This window comes from Marmota monax, unplaced genomic scaffold (assembly GCF_021218885.2).
Source record: "Marmota monax isolate L192 unplaced genomic scaffold, Marmota_monax_Labrador192_F-V1.1 WCK01_AAM20220418_F8-fsc00002, whole genome shotgun sequence".
Classification (NCBI taxonomy): Eukaryota; Metazoa; Chordata; class Mammalia; order Rodentia; family Sciuridae; genus Marmota; species Marmota monax.
This window is the reverse complement of record NW_026693571.1, coordinates 40,391,078-40,409,805: the sequence shown is the minus strand read 5'-3', so window position 1 is coordinate 40,409,805 and position 18,728 is coordinate 40,391,078. Positions and strand designations below refer to the sequence as shown.

General features: G+C 33.5%; 1 protein-coding gene across 5 annotated transcripts in view; it reads right to left on the bottom strand.

Moving 5' to 3' along the window:
- Positions 1-18,728, bottom strand: part of Lrba (LPS responsive beige-like anchor protein) — a 728,436-nt gene that overhangs the window by 139,040 nt on the left and 570,668 nt on the right. For all 5 annotated transcript variants that reach the window (XM_046459031.1, XM_046459033.2, XM_046459036.2 and 2 more), the window contains exon 47: positions 7,488-7,640. In XM_046459031.1, the coding sequence (XP_046314987.1) occupies positions 7,488-7,640 (153 nt within the window). The remainder of the gene's footprint in view (positions 1-7,487; positions 7,641-18,728) is intronic.

The window sequence follows — 18,728 nt, the reverse complement described above, 5'->3', positions numbered from 1 at the left end:
CAAAAAACAAAATCACAAGAAATAACAGAAAACATTCTAAGGTGAATGAAAGCCAACAAACAATATTCAAATAAAAATATTAGATAAATTAAAATAATAATAAAGCATATTATGAACAATTTCATATTAGTAAACTAGACAACTTAGACTATACAAACAAATTCCAAAAGAGACACAAATTACTAAAACTGATTCAAGAAAAAGAGAAAATCTGGCCAGGCATGGTGGCACTCGCTTGTCATTCCAGCAGCTCTGAGGCAGAAGGATAGAAAGTTCAAAGCCAGCCTCAGCAAAAGCGAGGCGCTAAGCAATTCAGTGAGACCCTGTCTCTAAATAAAATATAAAAAAGGGCTGGGGATGTGGCTCAGTGGTTTAGGGCTTGTGAGTTCAATCTCTGGTAAAGAAGAAGAAGGAAAACGAAAGAAGGAGAAAGAAAGAAGGAGAAAGAAGAAGGAGGAGGAGGAGGAAGAAAGAAAGAAGAAAGAAAGAAAGAAGAAGAAGGAGGAGGAGGAGGGAGGAGGAAGGAGGAAGAAGGAAGAAGAAGAGGAGGGGGAGGGGGAAGAGAAGAAGGAGGGGGAGGGGGAGGAGGAGGAGGGAAAATCTGAATAGACATACAATAATTAAAGAAATTGAATTGGTAGGGCTGGAGATGTGGCTCAAGCAGTAGCGTGCTCGCCTGGCATGCGCAGGGCGCTGGGTTCGATCCTCAGCACCATATAAAAATAAAATAAAGATGTTGTGTCCACCAAAAACTGAAAAATAAATATTAAAACATTCTCTCTCTCTTCTCTCTTTCTCTCTTCTCTCTCTCTTTGAAAGAAAGAAAGAGAGAGAGAGAGAGAAAGAGAGAGAGAGAGAGAAAGAAAGAAAGAAAGAAATTGAATTGGTAATCTGAGGTCTTCTCACAAAGAAAAGTCCATGCCCAAAGAGTGTTGATGATAAATTCCACCAAATATTAAGAATAATGTCAACTGTTCACAAATTCTCTCAGAAAGAAGAGGAAGAGGAAACATTGCTTTATCTCATCCTCTAAAACCAGTTTTACTCTGACAATAAAGTCAAAGACATCACAAGAAAAGAAAACTACATACCAAGATACCTCATGAATACAGATGCAAAAATCCTCAAAGTAACAATTCTTCAGGAAAATAGTAACAACAAAAAAATCTAGAAGGTATCAAAATAATTATACCATCCAAGTGTGATATGCTCAAGGAATGCAAGCTTGGTTTAACATCCAAAAACCAGTCAAAGGTTGAATTGCGTCCCCCATAAAATTCATATTTTTAGGTCCTTAATCCAATATAACTGGGGTGCTTATAAAAAGAGAATTTGGGCACACAGACTAACATGCATAGAGGCAAGATGATGTAAGACAACACAAGGAGAACACAGCCAAGAGATTCTGGAACAGATCCTTCCTTCACAGCCTCCAGAAGGAACCAACCCTGCTGAACCTTGATTTTGGAATTGCAGCCTCCAAAACTATAAGACAGTAAATTTCGACTGCTACAGCAGCCCTAGAAAATTACTAACTATCTCAGTACAATTTGAAAACTCCTTCCTTTCCCCTCACATGGGTAATACCAGCTCTATAATAGATAAAGTTACTTTATATGTCCTGGTCAATTTGTAGATTTTTAAAATTCACTTCCCTTAGTCTGTTACTTCTAAATTGTCCTAATTATTATAGCATTACAATAATTCTTGATATCTGATAAAGCAAGTCCCTCTGAAACCTATTATTGTTCTTAGGATTTTGGCTCTGTTGGCCCTCTCCTTCAGAATCAGTTTGTCATGTTCTGTCAAAACAAAACACACCTGATGATACTTGGATTTGTTTTTATGTTGAATTTATAAATATCTTTAGGGAGAATTAACAATCTATCAACATGTTGCATCTTTTTTTCCACTTATTTAGGCATCCTCCTGTTTTAAACTAAATATTGCACAGCAAATTAAACGTCAGGACCAAACAATAGTCATTTTCTATGTTTTTCAAACTGCATACACTTCTGCCCACATTCCCCAGGGATTCCGACCTGACTACTGCACTGGGGGAGGGAAAGGGGACAGAAGGGTGAGATCCCTGGTTGAGAAATTCAGTTACCCACTGCAGCACCACGGCTATCTACATTCTTTATATCATCATTAATGTGGAAAATGGAAAGGAAACTAGAAAAGGAACAATATGAAAAAAAAAAAGCATGTTAACTTCTGGCAATTCAAGTCTAAGAAAGAGAAAATGTGTTGCCTGGAAGAAAGGTTTTTAAATGCCATTTACCCACACTTTTTCATTAGGGATACATGATTCTTAGTCTCAACTGTGGTATTATCACTTGAGAATTGTGCACTTCTATTCAAAAGTAAAAGTTATAAAAGACTGGCCTAATTCATTCTGAGACATAATATCTATGAAGGCTTAAGCTGAATAGATTTAATTTTAACAATGGATCGGAAAAATAATACTATAATACTATAAAAAGATCACATCCATTTTAATTTGTCCATATATCCTCTGATGATAATGGAAAGGAGATAACACACTCATTTTATTTTACTTTACTTTCTCCATCAAGTGACTGTGTCACCATAATGCAAGAGAGAAGACAAAAGCGACAGAAGATACAGGAAAGTAATGGGATTCTAAGTGGTAACCTCGGGAAGATCACTCCCTTCCTGGGTTCCTGCTACCCCCAGCTGTGAGAAGCTCTCTATTTCAACAGGCATCTAAAAGGAGGTAATATCCAAAGAGTAGCCATATCATCCATCTTATTCACCGAGTCTAATAGTGCTGAGTCATGGAAAGGTGCACAGTAAATGAATTAGTGTTGTTATAATTTGAATAAATTATGTATATTTTGACTAAAACAAAATGCTCCACTTTGAAAACTTTAGCAATAGTCCTATTGCTCAGTGTGATTTTTTTGGTCTCTTACTTAAAACTTCAGGGTTATAAGAGGCAATTTAATACAGGTCCATAACACTGACATTATATCATCAGAGATAACTGATGAGCATTCTGAACTCATACATGTTTATATTACTTTAAAGTATTAAAGTCTGTTTCTTATTTATATTTCTAAAGTAGTATTTGGAATAAAGATGTCTCCCCACCCCCATTCAGATAACACAGACCAATCTCAGGAATATCATTAAAACTGCCTTGATTTTACTCTGACTTCAACTGTTCAGAACAAAGAGAATATATTCATTTGTTTGAAAGACTAATCAAACTTAGGTAAGTTTTCCTTCTAAAATACGTAAGATTGTATTTTCTGTTCATGGGTCCATCACTTAACCAATTTGTCAATGCTACATTTAGAACTTCATTTACAGAAAGCTCTGGGGATGAAAACAGTTAGGTAAGATGGTAGTTATGTACCTCTAATACAAATTGAAAATGTAACACTACTAGTTCATCCACGGAATCATGCTCCTAAAAATGTCCTATCACCTTGAATTAATATTTAGGCAACCAAACACTTTTAAAAGATATGCTGAGTATCTTAAATTAAGTGTGTCAGTTAATTAATTCTGTGCTTCCCTTCTACCAGCCAAGTGTTGTGCAATCTGTTATTATTCACTGTCCTATAGATCATCTGTTCTTAGTGCTGGTTTGTTCCAGGAAGAGAGACAGCTGCAACACTATATCCCTGTTCAACCTGAGGACCATCTGACTTTAATTGTAACACACAGCTTGATGTGGCTCTGGCTATGAGAAGCCAAAGTATCGTCTGTAATAATCTGGAAAAGCAGAAACCTGCCAACAGAGGGCTGAAAACAGGGACTTGTGCTGTCTGGCTGCCTGACGGGCTGCAGGAAATATGATTAATGAGTAAGGTATAATGATATCAGGAACCCGATTAGCACCACAAAAAGGTCACAGATCAAAGTAGTATGCATTTCATGAGCTACAATCATTGCATAAAATCTGTGGAACTGAAGAGGGAAAGCAAAAAGAAGAGGGAGATAAAACCCTTATGTGATAACATGCTAACAGATACATAAAATAACAATTTAGTCACTGATAGAAAGTTAATAGGAAATTATAAAATGCATCAATATGAACTGTACTGTGGGAAAGCTTTGTTCATCATAAGTGAATAACAAATATTTTTGAATGATTAAATTCTTTCATGAAGACACACACATATATAAAATTGATACCTTTCCTAATTATGAATGCAAATGATCAGAGATATAAATATACAATTCCAAACTACAAATGCATTTGATTTGCAGTGAATTTAATCAGTTCTGTTTCAGAATGCAAGGTAATTTGGAACCTAAAGTATAAAGGCATCTATGAAACTTCCTGGAATAAAAATCTCTGGCAAAATTAGGTAAGTAAACAATAATGAGTGACAATAAACAGGTAGTTCATTTCATAGAATACTATTTTGTATATAATTTCAAAGTCATGTCTGAGTTTAGAGCATGGGTAGCCAAAACCCAAAACTGATTGGAAAACAATTGGGTAAGCTGCAGTTGTTTCCTTGATGCCTCGAGAAACCTGTTTCAAAAAGACCTGGGTTTTCCGAGTCGAGGGCAGTGGAGCAGAGGGGGGTGATACTGTCAGGAAAGTGGCTTACCTCAATTTACACAATTAAATTTTAATTGTCAAAAGGCCGTTGAAAATTTTTAAGTGTAACTCATTCAAATGTTTCTGCTTTTCAGATTTTTTTAAGTGAAGCAAACACACCACCAAATCTTGTTGTACTTTTTATAATACTAATCATGGTAATGATTAATAGAGTTAGTTCTCTTGAGACTTAAACTTTCATTTTATTTAATTTTTTTAGATGTGCTGGGGATCAAAACCAGGGCTTCATGCATGTTATGCTAGCTTCCAATCACTGAGCTACATTCCCAGTCGGAGACCTAGAATTTTAAACTGTATTTTAATAATAAGACAATCAATATTTTTTTTAAATATTCTCAAGAATGGGGAGGATACTTTCTTTTTTCATACATTATTATGTAAACATTATTTTATGTCTAATATATATATTTTTGCCATTCTAGGGACTGAGCCCAGGGCTACATGAATATTAAGTTAATGCTCTACCACTGAGCTACATCTCTGGTCCCCTAAGACTTTTTTTTTTTAATGCTGATTCAAAAGATACCATTAAAAAATGAAAAGATAAGCCATAAACTAGTAGAAAAATATTTGCAAAACCTATTTTGGATATAGGACTATGATGGAGAACATATAAAGATCTCTTATAATTTAATAATAAAAGGAAACAGTCCAATTTAAAGGCAAGAGATCTGAACAGATAATTTACCAAAGAACATATATGACTCGCAAATAAGCCTATAAAAAAAGACCAATATTATTAATCATTAGAGTTGTATAAATAAAGTAACAATGAGATAGCTATTAGAATGACGAAAATAAATAAGGCTAACAATACGAAGTCTTGGGAAGGACTTTGGAAAACCTAGACCTTCGTACATTGCTGGTGGGAATACAAAATCATATATAAAGTGAACATATTCTTATCATATAACCTAGGAATTTCACTCCACCAGAAATAAAAACAGATACTGATGCTAAGATTTATATGCAAACACTCACAATACCCCACACTGAGAAAAAAAAAAGTCCATTAACAGTAAAAAGAGAAACAAAATGTGATATGAGGTTCAAAATGTGGTACAATGGAGTACCATGGCAGCAATAGAAGGAAAGGAACTACTGCTTTATGAACTAAGGTGGATGAATCTCAAAAACATTGTGATAAGAGAAACAAGCCAGGCACAAAAGGGAATGTTGTATGATGCAATTAATATAAAATTCCTAGAAAAGCAAAGCAAAACTATAGAGAAAATCAATGGTTACCTGGGGCTAGGAGTGGGAGCAGAGGCTGACTACAAAGTAGCACAACAAAACTTGTGGTCTGAGTGTTCTAAAGCTGGATAGTAGTGATGGATACACAACTGCAGGAATGTATTAAATTGGAATAAATAATACCTTTTAAAAGTTGAGTTTTATGGCATGAAAATTATATCTCAATAAATCTATTTTACCATGTATGTATGTCAAAAGATACTCTACTCTCATATATACCTAAAAATAACAACAATAAATCTATTTTAAAAGAACAACCACTAGGGGCTGGGGCTATAGTTCAGTGGCAGAGTGATGCCTAGCACATGTGAGGCACTGGGTTGGATCCTCAGCACCACATAAAAATGATCAAATACAATAAAGGCTTGCTGCCTATCTATAACTACAATTTTTTTTCTAAAGAGAGAACAACTACTAAAAGGAAAAAAGGTCATAATATAAATACATCTTCTTTTCACTTGTATATGCCTCTGGGAGAGGCACACAACCATAGGCAACTGTCACATTTAAAAGTTTGGTATATCCTTCTATATCTTTCAGAGTTAAATGCTGTCTTGGGTTCTCAATTAAGTATAATAACTTAGACTCTTCCAAACAGTTTATGATAAAAGGAAAACGCTATGTGCCTCAAAATAGGATAAACAGATACTATCCAACCAATATCAAAAAACATCTTACTGGTGTATACACAATAATATTATGTACTATTTTATGAGCATCTACTATATAACACAGAATGTTCTAGGTACATACAAAATTACGATTTACATACAAAATTACAATCTTATAATTTTGAAATTACAAATGAGGAAATTATGGCTCAGAGGTGAAACTGCCCAGGGTACTATAATAAAAAATATGATTCATAACTGGGAAATCCGGCCTAACTACAAAGCCTATTTTCTTTCCACACCCCCCTGCATAACTTCCAATATGTATAAAATGTGAAATTTCAATAATAATGGAATTATAATTAAGATATGGAAGGTAAAAATGAAATTGTTGGTATAAAAGGTAAGGAATGCCACCTAGAAAGCCAAAATACAATAATTTCTTTGCTTGATTATAAATTAAAAGTCATCATACTTCCTCATAAACAATACAGAATCCATATAACACAGGAAATTAAAAAGGACACTGAAGAGGTATAACCACACTGAGTACAATGCTTTTAAGTTTTTAAGTTTCCATATTCTAAGTATAATGTGAAGATTTCCTTCAACACGTAGATACAGAATATAATTTGAAAATGTTGTTTCTGTCACCAAAATGTTCAATAGCCTTCCAACTGGCACACAAAATTTCGTGGCTTTCTTGGTAAGAGAAATCCATATTTGAAAAAGCCAATAATTCTAGTTTCACTTATAACTTTCACTTATAATTTTAAACTGTCATATGTAAATGAAAGTAACCTAATTCTGCATAAAGGAATTAAAAAACCACCATACCTTTCAATCCAACAAAATTTTATAAATGTATATGGCGGTTAGTGAACCTTTATGCCATTTTCAGTTATCCCTATCAACTACAGCTTTGTACAGAAGAGCAAAGGTTAATGATTATTCACCAACACCTGAGAGATTCTTTGAGAATAGGCTCATGACAGAGTAGATGATTACTATCTTACCAATCTGTTTATGCGAACAAACTCTTCTGAGGTTTTGGCCCAAGGCGGAAGTTCAACATCAGACACTACTGTCCCATCATCCATCACTCCAAGATTATAATTATTGAAGTTGACAAACATCTCAGGGAGATAATAAAATTCAGGAATCAACTCCTATATAAAAAAAGACAATGTTATAAAATGTAGGATACTGACTAGATATTCATTTACTATTGTGCAGAAGAACAAAATAAATATAGAATGTTTTTTTTTAATACAGACAGATCCTATCCAAGCAAATTTGAATAACATCTTCCTAGTCTATATCCATGTTATATGGCTTATAAACTCAAAAATTCTTAAATCCAACATATGAGTAATAACTAAAGTTTTATAAGATATAAAGAGAGATAACTATGCTGTAACATCAACCTAAACCAGGTTTTTAATAAAATACATAGAATTTTTGCCAGAAAATGCTACTACCTAAGTCTCCTCATCTACCAAAAAGATAATTTATTACATTTTTATCATGCTTTAAGTATACTTTCTTCAAATTTCAAAACATTCAAATTTAGTTTTAAAATACTGTGATAAAAATGAAAATTTATAATTAGTCTAGAAAACCACCTACAAAAGAAAGTGAATAAACTAAATATGAGACTTTAATAATGACATTTTAAATACACTTTAATAAGCAGAAAAATGCAGCTGGTTAGGCTTTTGTGTGCAATAAGCCTACATATAACTATTTCAGAGGCCCCGTAGATCAGACTTGAAATCCATTCTTGACATGGGTCAGTGGCTCAGTGGTCTTTCAGATACCCCCTCAGGGCCAGCTATGGCAGGCCTGGCTTTCCAAATAGTTGAGTAAAATAGGGAGGTCATCAGATTTTGGACAAGGTCAGTATGAACTTGCCAGAGCAGAGAAAAAAGATCCAGCAGGAATTAAGCTATTATCACTTCCATCATCCACGTGAAATGTTGCTCGGCTTTGAATTGTACATCTTTTGTTTACAATCACAATAATCAACTAAGCAGAGCAGAAATGAGCTTGTCCTCCAAATGTCTGACATCCACATGATGATTAGATTTGAAAAACATTTAAACTGGATTTTTAAAAAGGAAAAATCTTGTTAAAAGCTTAACCATAAATGAAATTAGACAGTGCTCACAGAAAACCTTTAAGATTCTCATCTTTAAAAACAATGTCTCAAAGTCTAATTTGAAAAATACTTTATGTTGTTTTATGCAGCAAAAAGCCATCACCAATTTGTAAAAGCTAACATTTACTGCATGGTATGAGTCAGGTGATAAAATGAACTCTTAACAAACCCTTCCACATTTATCCTCACAATGACTTTGCAAACCAAGGTACATCTCCACTCTAAAAATGAACTAATGTTCAAAAAACTAAGGTTCAAAAACTTACACAAGGTTGCATAATATATTGTAATTTTAGAACCTGGGTCAAGACTTCTCTAACTCTAAAGTCTCTGTACTTAATCATCAAATAAGCTTGGTTTCTACTTGTATAGTACATATAACATTTAACATTTATATATAATATATATATACACATATGTATTTTAGTTGTCAATGGATTTTTATTTTATTTATTTATGTGTGGTGCCTCACACATGATGGGCAAGCGCTCTACTGCTGATCTACAACCCCAGCCCGAGCATTTAACATTTTAAAAGGAGTTGTTAACATATATTCCAAGTGATTTAAAAAAAAAAACTGAATGTAAATTTTAGTTTTTTCATGCAAAGGAAATAATTGCCTATTCTGAAAATAAGCCCATTACGTATAATGTATATATAGTAATTATTTTATGAATAAAGTACAAAAAGGAATTTTTTAAAATATGCAGTAATTATTATTTACCCTAATGAGAAGAAGATATTTTATAACTTTCTACTCTTAATTTGCTAATAAATTCAACAAATTTCAAATTTTGAGGGATTTTACAAAAATAACTTATTTTCACCCCATCATACTTGTGCTATTAAAGAGGAATGTTACTACTCAGATCTTATTCTACAATGAAAAATAAGAAATAGACTTTCCATGTTTATTCAAAATCAAAAGCAGCATTTGTTCTAATTAAATACTTATTCTTTCAATTTCAATAACACCTCCACCCTCTCCTGATTAGAAAATGAGGTCCTTCTTTTGTCTGTTGTATCCACCATGCTCCTGTGAAATAATCCTCTTGAGATTTAAAACAACAATTACAATAGCTAAATTTTAGGTGCTAGTTTTTCCCAAGTTTTAAAACCAGGAGTTTAGTTTTTTTTCAACTGAAAATCAAGGACATACAGTAAATGTATCAAAATACATCAAAAAAGGTATCCTTTACAGCAACCAATTAACAGAACATGCAGGTTGCACTTAGTGGAGCAAATCCCCCGGCACCAGCAAATATTTCCCAATCTAAACTTGGACTGGGAGGGCTGCCCACCTCCAAAAGACCGTGTATCCTAGACAATGGTGATATGACTCATAAAAAGGTAGACTAAAGATGTGAGGATCAATTTTCAAGGATTTACATAATCCTAAATTTTCATTCCAGTCTTGATTAATGAAGGTCTTTGCCCTTCAATCTAATATATATAGATGAATCTTCCACAACCCTAATATGAATAAGGGTTTCTTATACACTTGAATTGGTGGTAATGAAGTTATGTCTATTTCAGTAGTGATTAAGTTACCAATATATTAACTGATAATGTATTTTTAGAAAACTAAATGGTAGGAAGACTTCAGTATAGGCAGAAAATACAAATAGAATATAAATGTTACCTTTTGTTAATGAATAAAACTTATTAGAAGTTCTTTTTAATGGATTATTTAAGTCATATATATATATATATATATATATATATATATATATATATATATATGAAAGGTGGTATAACACATTATTTCAGTAATCAATTATTTAGTTCTTCCTTTTTGTAGTGAACTATGATAGGGTTTGGAATACAGAAGGATGTTTTTCCTTCTATAGAACACAGATCTAGATTAATAAAAAACAGCAAAATGATACACTTATCAAGAGAAAATAAGTGGTAGAAACAAATAGTTCTAAAGAGAGTTCAAAAGAGAACATAATGTGTAAAAGTTGGGGTGGTCAGAACGTTCATATTTCCCTACTACAGAACTCCTCAATCTGTAATTGTCTTGTCTGCATTTCACTCTAAATTGAAGGCTCTATGAGTCTGAGGACTTGATGTACTTTGATCAACATTAAACTCTCAAGTCCAGCCATGGTGAATGACACACACTGGGCACTGAGTAAAAATATACTGAATAAATATGATGGAAAAACAAGATTCAAGGTCATTGATAAATAAACAAGAAAAACAAGAATATTCCTGACAAGGGAAATTCTTAAAAGAGAGAGATTGAAGTGTGCATATAGTTTGTTTCTAACGATCAGTGAAGAACAATTCAATTGTTTTAGAGAGGAAAATAGGCATGCACGAAAGATAAAGTTGGAGGAGTACATAGGATCAAGGTGTGGGCAGCCTTAAAGGATTGCCTGCAAAGCCTAGCCTTTTATTCTATAAGGAAAAAAAAAATGTTTTCATATGGAACTTTAAAAACAAACATGAATTTAAAATAGTACAAACATTCCCCCCAAATTAACAATTTTTCATAATATTATGAAGATTCTACATGTAGTATAAAGGATATCATCAAATAAGCATAATTAAATTAGTAAAGAAGGGAGTATATATACTAAAACATACTGCAATCTCATTATAAGAAAATACTGAATAAACAAATCTGCTGATGGGAATTGAATCTCCTTTGAATATTCAATAAACATGCTGAACTCAATTCAGAAACACCAATATGTTAACAAAAGAAATATGTATGTACACTTCCCAAGTTTTACCATAGATGACAGTGACATTCGTTCTTCAGCAGAATTCAATTTATTCCTAAAAGCATCTAAGAACCATTCCTTGATGTAATACCAAACATTCCAGTTCAAAATTATCTTCTTTGACAGATGAAATTTAGTAACGCAGTCAAAGATTATGTCTCTCTAATACTTTTAATGCACATTTACAAAGTGAAGTATGTTTTATATTCATCACAACAGAACTTTCAGCTCTGGATAAAAAACACATGTTCAGCAATTTTTTAAAACATCAGTGGAAAATGATAAGTAAACAACATTGACAGAAGACAGATATATTCACAATTCACATTTTCTTCTGTCTTGCTGACAATAATTTTAATCTCTATTGGTTAATTAGGCAGCTGGGTCTTAGAGGCAGGTGACATGGTCAAAAATACAGTGTATCGTCTCCTAAAATAAAGATCTGAGGGGTTCAACCAGAGGGTATTCCACTGCTCAGGATAAGCCCATTGCTTTGATCACAAATTCCCAAGGCTTTCATGGCATAGTGACAAGGATTGGTTGTGACCACACATATGCTTTAGTTTTCTTCATTAAGGTATGATCCCCACTGATATGACAGGACTTTGCAGCCAGGCTCTGTGATTCTCCTGTTATTAGTTACCAATCCTATCCACTGAACTAAAATCATCACTTCAATGTATCTGGGCAAACATGCCAAATACTAATCTATAAATCTAAAGAAATAAGATAATTGAAACCAAATAGAAATAGGTGTTATTTCAGAGCAAAATTTTAACATTTTCTTCTCTATATAATATAAAATCCTGATAATTCAAATATAATAGCAAGGTAACTAACATATATGTATGATAGCAAGTATACTGCTCTGGAAACAATGATGGTAAAAAGATGTGAAAGAAAAATTTTATATATAAAAGTAATACAATAATTCACCACTGGGTAAAAATGACACATTTTTATGAAGGTTAAATTTATAAATAATGGGGCTGGGGCTGGGGCTGGGGCTGGGGCTAGGGCTCAGCGGTAGAGTGCCTGCCTCACACAAGTGAGGAGGCACTGAGTTTGATCTTCAGCACCACATAAAAATAAATAAAGATACTTTGTCAAAAAAATTACAAATAAGCTTTCTTAATGAACAAAAAAGAGTAGATGAACAGTATGTTATAAAAGATAATATTTATGTCCTGATATATTTTAGCTTGTAAGTTCTTACTTTGTTAATCCACAAATAATAAAATTTTTAAAAAATTGACTAGAGGTCAAGTACACTGAATTGCACTGACAATAGTCACTATAAATGAACTACATATTTAAAAGTTTTCAAATTGATGTTCATACTTAGTTTTTCCTTATTTAGTAGGTAAGAGGGGAGGGGTCTCCTTCCGTAATAGGTAAGGTGCTAAGAAAAACAATACTTTTTTAAATTGGAGAATAAAAAACCTATAATCCTTCTAGACAGGCCCAGTAAATATTGTATGACTTTAGAAATCATAAAGCTGTTATTTATAATGCATTAATATAAAGAAAAATCATGGATTACAAACCAAAAGATAATAGATAATCTGTTCCAATATCATATAGTAAAAATAATAATTGGGTTTGAGTCTAGACTACTCAATTTACTGTCATATGTTCTTAAATTAATTTAATTTTTGTGACTCCCTACTCACCTCAATTATCTTTTCTAAAACATAGGGATGTTGGGAGGCTAATGTGAGATAGAACATAATTCTACATACATACAAGATATTGTTATAATTATCATTAATATGACCCCTGATAAGAAGTACCAATTATAGGGTCAACCGGCCAAATTCTTAAAGCAAGAAGGTCATTCACTGAATTATACACAGTTATAAAAGCTTTAACATAATTCTAATAATAGTTAATAAAATTTACTTATAAAATAAATATGCCCACAAAAATATTTAAGACATAATTCCTACTAATCGTCATCAGATTTTATACAATTCACTAGTTTTTATTAGAACACAATAGGACTTAGCATGTCTCATTTTATGATACTCTAAATAGTTCTCCCCTGCTTTCAAAACATTTTTCATTTCCATGTTTGCACTGGAGATTTTCTTTGGGCCTTTTGCTGTTCTAGGCCCTAATCTTCAAGGAAAGGGTAATTTGGGAAGAGATAATGCAAAGAAAAGGTTAGCTGAAATGCCCACAAGAGAAGGCACATATAAAATTCCCACCTTAAATTTTTTCTGGAACAAGTTGTTTAAAAATGTGTGTTTGTGTGTGTGTGTGTGTGTGTGTGTACACATGAATATGAGGGGGGTAACAGGCTACATCAATATCTATGAACACAATGAACAGATGCCAAGCACATCTTTTACATGGTAAAACATTGTGTTTTTACATGGTAATACGTTCCACGGATGCTGACAGCTCAGTGTTAGGCCCATTTTTTAATAGAGCAAAAATTATCATAAGATCACCAGCCAAGAAAAAAATTCATAACTTACTTGGGTCTACCTTATAATCATTCAGGAAACTATGAGTATCATCACATCTTCAAGTTCTGTTGAAGTTATGTATGAAGCAAAGGACAGACACAGTTGCAGTAAAAGTGGGAGTGACTCAGCTCACTCATTCGTTGTGAGTGTGAGCGGAGAGAGAGTCTGATGGAAAGAGTATGTCAAAAAAAAAAAAAAGAAAAAAGAAATACAAGGAAACAGAGGGAAGCAGAAGGAGGAGGTAAAAAGAAAGAAAGAATTGAGAATAGAAGGATTGCATAACCCAGCACTGTGCAAATAATGTCTGAACAAGGGTAAGATTTTATTTTCTTTTAGCATTTAAAAAATTTTAAATTAAAACCATGTCTGATAATAGGACGTATTAATGATGAAAATATTTCTTAATAGGAAAATAAAAATTATTATACCATCAAGGTTTAAGGCTTTAAAAAATTCATTAAGAAGTTCTATTAACTGTAGCTAAACACTTCCTTATAAATGGGCCTAACACTGATGCTATCAGCATCCATGGAATGTATTACCATGTAAAAGATGTGCTGCTAGGGGGAAAATGGAACCTAATTTATCTTCAGATTGCAGACCCCTGGGATTTCAAAGGTAGTAGAGGGCAAGTCAAAGGTCTCATGTTTTACAAATCTCACAAGACACAAATAAAACTATTTGATGACCACTTCGACTCTGTATTATTATTTAACATATATGTACAATTAAAACCTTTAAGGGTTAACTTTTATAGCTAAAATTAATTCACATAACAGTACAGCACAATAGTATATTTAAAAATATTATTTAGTAATCTCCTAGGATTTAATTGTATTATATTTACTTAGTGATAACTATGGAATATATTTAACTGCCCTCCTAATCTGTTAACAGTACACAATTAATTATAAAAATAAGAATTTTTAAATATTTTATTTTAGTTGTAGTTGGACACAATACCTTTATTTTATTTTTATGCGGTGCTGAGGATCAAACCCAGCATCCCGCATGTGCTAGGCGAGCGCTCTACGTTAAGCCACAACCCCAGCCCCAAAATAGGAATTTAAATGGATTATACAAAACAACCACACATAGGATGTCCACATGGGCTATTGTGTAAAGTTAACAGTAAGAACTCATTCTGTACTAATTGTATCAATGTAGAAAAGTGAATTATTAACAACTCTTAGTATATGACTTGAAGCTACTAGGTACAATGTGGACAGACCTCCCAATCTCCAGGAAGATGTTATGAATAGCCCCATTCCATATTGAGCAAATTACCTCTCTTACTTCTCCAACTATCAACCTATCTTTTTCAGACTCTTTCACATATTCTTAGAAAATCTTCATGATTTTCTGTCCCTACAGTCAACCAAATGGCACATCCTGAAGAATGACTTTTAATTGTCTCTTGAATTCAACCTCTTGGCTTCTTAACTAGTTGAGGCTCTTACCATCTTCCCTTGCAACCAACTGTAATAGCCTCTGTTATCATTTAGATATGAGGTGTCCCATAAAAACTCATGTGTGAGACAATGCAATAAGATTTAAAGGTGGAATGACTGGGTTATAAGAGCCTTAACCTAATCAGTGCATCAATCCCCTGATTGTGAATAACTGGGTGTTAACTATAGGCAGGTGGGGTGTGGCTGGAGTAGATGGGACTTGAGGGCATGCTTCTGGGGTATATATTTTGTCCCTGGTGAGAGAAGCTTTCTCTCCGCTTCCTGAGCTGCCTTCCTTATCCACGCCTTTCTGTCCATTGCCCTCAGGCCTTGAGCAATGAAGTTGGCCACACAGGGACTAGGACCTCTGAAACTGCGAACTCTAAAATTAACTTTTCCTCTTAAAATTGTTCCTGTCGGGTCTTTTGGTTACAGCTGTGAAAAAGCTAACTAAAAGAGCCTCCTAACATTTTTGTCTACCTCCTGTATCTGTTTCTCAAATTTCTGCCAAAATTCTTTCTTTGGTAATAGAAATTTTGATATCATACTCCCACTCAAAAATATTTAATGGTTCCTCATTGACTTATAGCAGAGGAAGGCAAACCACAAAAGGTAGATAAAACTATTCTATGATCACTTTGACTCTGTATTATTATTATTTAACATTTATGTACAATTAAAACTTTAAGGGTTAATTTTCATAGCTTAAATTAATTCATGTAATATTGCTGCACAGTAGTTTACTTTAAAATACTATTTAGTAATCTCTTTTAGGATTTAATTTTATTCTACATATGTGAATAAGGCCAAATATGACCTGATACTTGTTTTGGCAAGTAGAGTTTCACTGGAACGAAGTCACTTTCATTTGCCTAGGTATTGTTCTCAGCTCCTGTTGGGCTACAACAGTAGAGTGGAGGAGCTAAGACACAGCTTAGCTCAAAGATTATACCGCCAAAAATATCACTTAACTGCTTACCAAAAATTTTTGCTAAACTGGCCTATAGAATTAAGCCAAATGTCTTTAAACTGTTACCAAAGGTCTTTAAATCAGACCTGAATGCCTTTCAGTATCTCCCCTTTTCAGTGTTTACTACACTTCAAGAACATAGACTGATTGGCAGATCAGTAAGCATTCCTCAATGTGCGAAGTATTTTCTCTGGACTTTGTTCATGTCATTTCCCTTGCTCAGAATACTCTTTCTCAATTCATCAAATCTTAATTTAATAAGTATTTACTTTAATGCCTATGATGTTTCAAGCATTTTTCTTAGCTCTAGGAATAAGCCAATGAGCAGAACACTTCCCAAATTTCATGGATCTCATGTTTCAGTTATGATAAAAACATAATAAATAAATCAACAACTATAAACGTATGTCAGATGGCAAGTGACATGAAGAAAAATGAAATTGGAAAGTAAAAGTATGTAGGGTGAGGAATGTAATTTTATATAGGAAAGACAGAGGAGAAGGCCTTACTGAGAAGATGACATTTGAGTAAAGATCTGAAGAGAATGAAGAATGGATCCAAGAAGATATCTGGAGGAATGTTTTCAGGTGAAAGTAAAAGTAAAAGCAAAGGTCCTAGAGTAAGAACAATGCCTGGAGTATGCAAAGGATAGCAAGGAGGCCCTGCTTGGTTAAGAAGTGAGTGAAGAGAGGGCAACAGAGAAGAGTGCAAGAGGTAGTAGGATTTTGGAGAAGGGTAGATTATATAAAGTCTGAAAATAAGGATTCCAGTTCATAATTTCAAACAGGAAACCATTTACTAACATGGGAAAGACTGAGCAGAGCAGGTTGGAAGGAATGAAGATCATGTTAAAGCTATGATATGTTTACATATTCAAAAGGAAATAGTGAGGACAGAGTCAGACATCAGAAGAAATATAGGGGCTAGAGACGGAAATTTGGGAGTTTAGTTAATTTTAATTTAGTGTCCTAAATTAAAAAAAAAAGTATTTTGCATCCTTTAAGATACAGCTCAAACATCCCTCTATGAAGTCACAGTGATCCCACCTTTACCAGTTAAAATTAATTTCATTTTGTTTTTATCTTATTATAGTACTTATCACAATCTAACTTATATTTAAAATCATTTCATGTATACCTGTCTTTCTCATCTAGAGATATGAGAAAAACAATGTTTATCTTACCCTTTCAAAAAAATGTTCTTTACTATATAGTACATATGGTGAGTAAACAATAAAGACTAAGAATTCATCATGTTTGGGGGGATTTTAATTCACTTACAGGAAATTTTCTGCCTGAAGACAGGGAATTAAATATCTGGCCCTAACAAAATGTGCTCTTTCTTCTGTGCTCTCTACATTTCTACCCAAGCCAAATTTAATCTCTTCTTCTCTCATCTAAAAAATCAATCATCAAATCCCAACAGTTACTTTCTATACGTCTAAGGTTCCCCCACATTTCTGTAGCCCTGTTGCATGCTTCAAGTTTAAACCTCCACCACCTCTTACCTAATTACCTTAACAGCTTGTCCACAGTATAGCACATGTATCAATACCAATCACAGTTGTCTCTTACAAACCACAAAATCTGTCCTCACTCCAAACCCTACCAAGGTCTCTCTTCCTCGGCCAACCGAATAAAGTTCAACCTCCTTAATAAAATATAAGGGTCCTCATCACTGGTTTTGACTTTCCTCTTTTTCTCTCTTCTCTTCATTTCAGATGCCATAGCAATGGGCCCACAGAGCAGCATTAATCACAGGGATTTGTTTATTCCCAGATTCTCCCCTAGTGAAAAAGTATGCTGAAGGCAAAGGTTGGATTACATCTGGTACGCTAGCACAACTAGGGCCGGACTCTGGACAAACTAAATTTTTTAAAAAATATAAGTAAATTTTGAAATATTTAGGTAAGCAAATGCTATCTCAGGATGCCTCTAACTTTTACCTCTCACTTTACTTTAGCATCGGTTATGTTTTAGTAATACATTATTCTATAAATCTCAGCTACTGGAAAAATATGGTTCTCCAATAATCTCCATTTTAGATCCATTTACTACTGCCTCCTTTCCAAAGTAATGAACCAAGATGACATTTATGACTCCTTCCACTCTCTAAGCCTGATTATTAATCATTTCTACAGGAAAGAAGTTAAAGAGTTTACACTGCAGCAAGTAAGACCTAACTATTAGACTGAGCTTATGGACACTGAGGGTATCTGAAAACAGATGCCTCAAGAGATGGGGAAAGAAATCCATGACAATGAACAGCCTAGAAAAAGCTTTAATATTTGTCTCACATTTAGATGTGAATGTCTAGAAAAATTCATTTACAATTTATATGTCTATGATTTGTTCCACAAAATCTGGTGATAATAATTCAAGGTTAAGGCTAAAGATGGCAATCTATGCTGAACCTTAGTTTCTAAATTTAAATGAATTTTTAAGATCTGAAACACAGAATCAATTG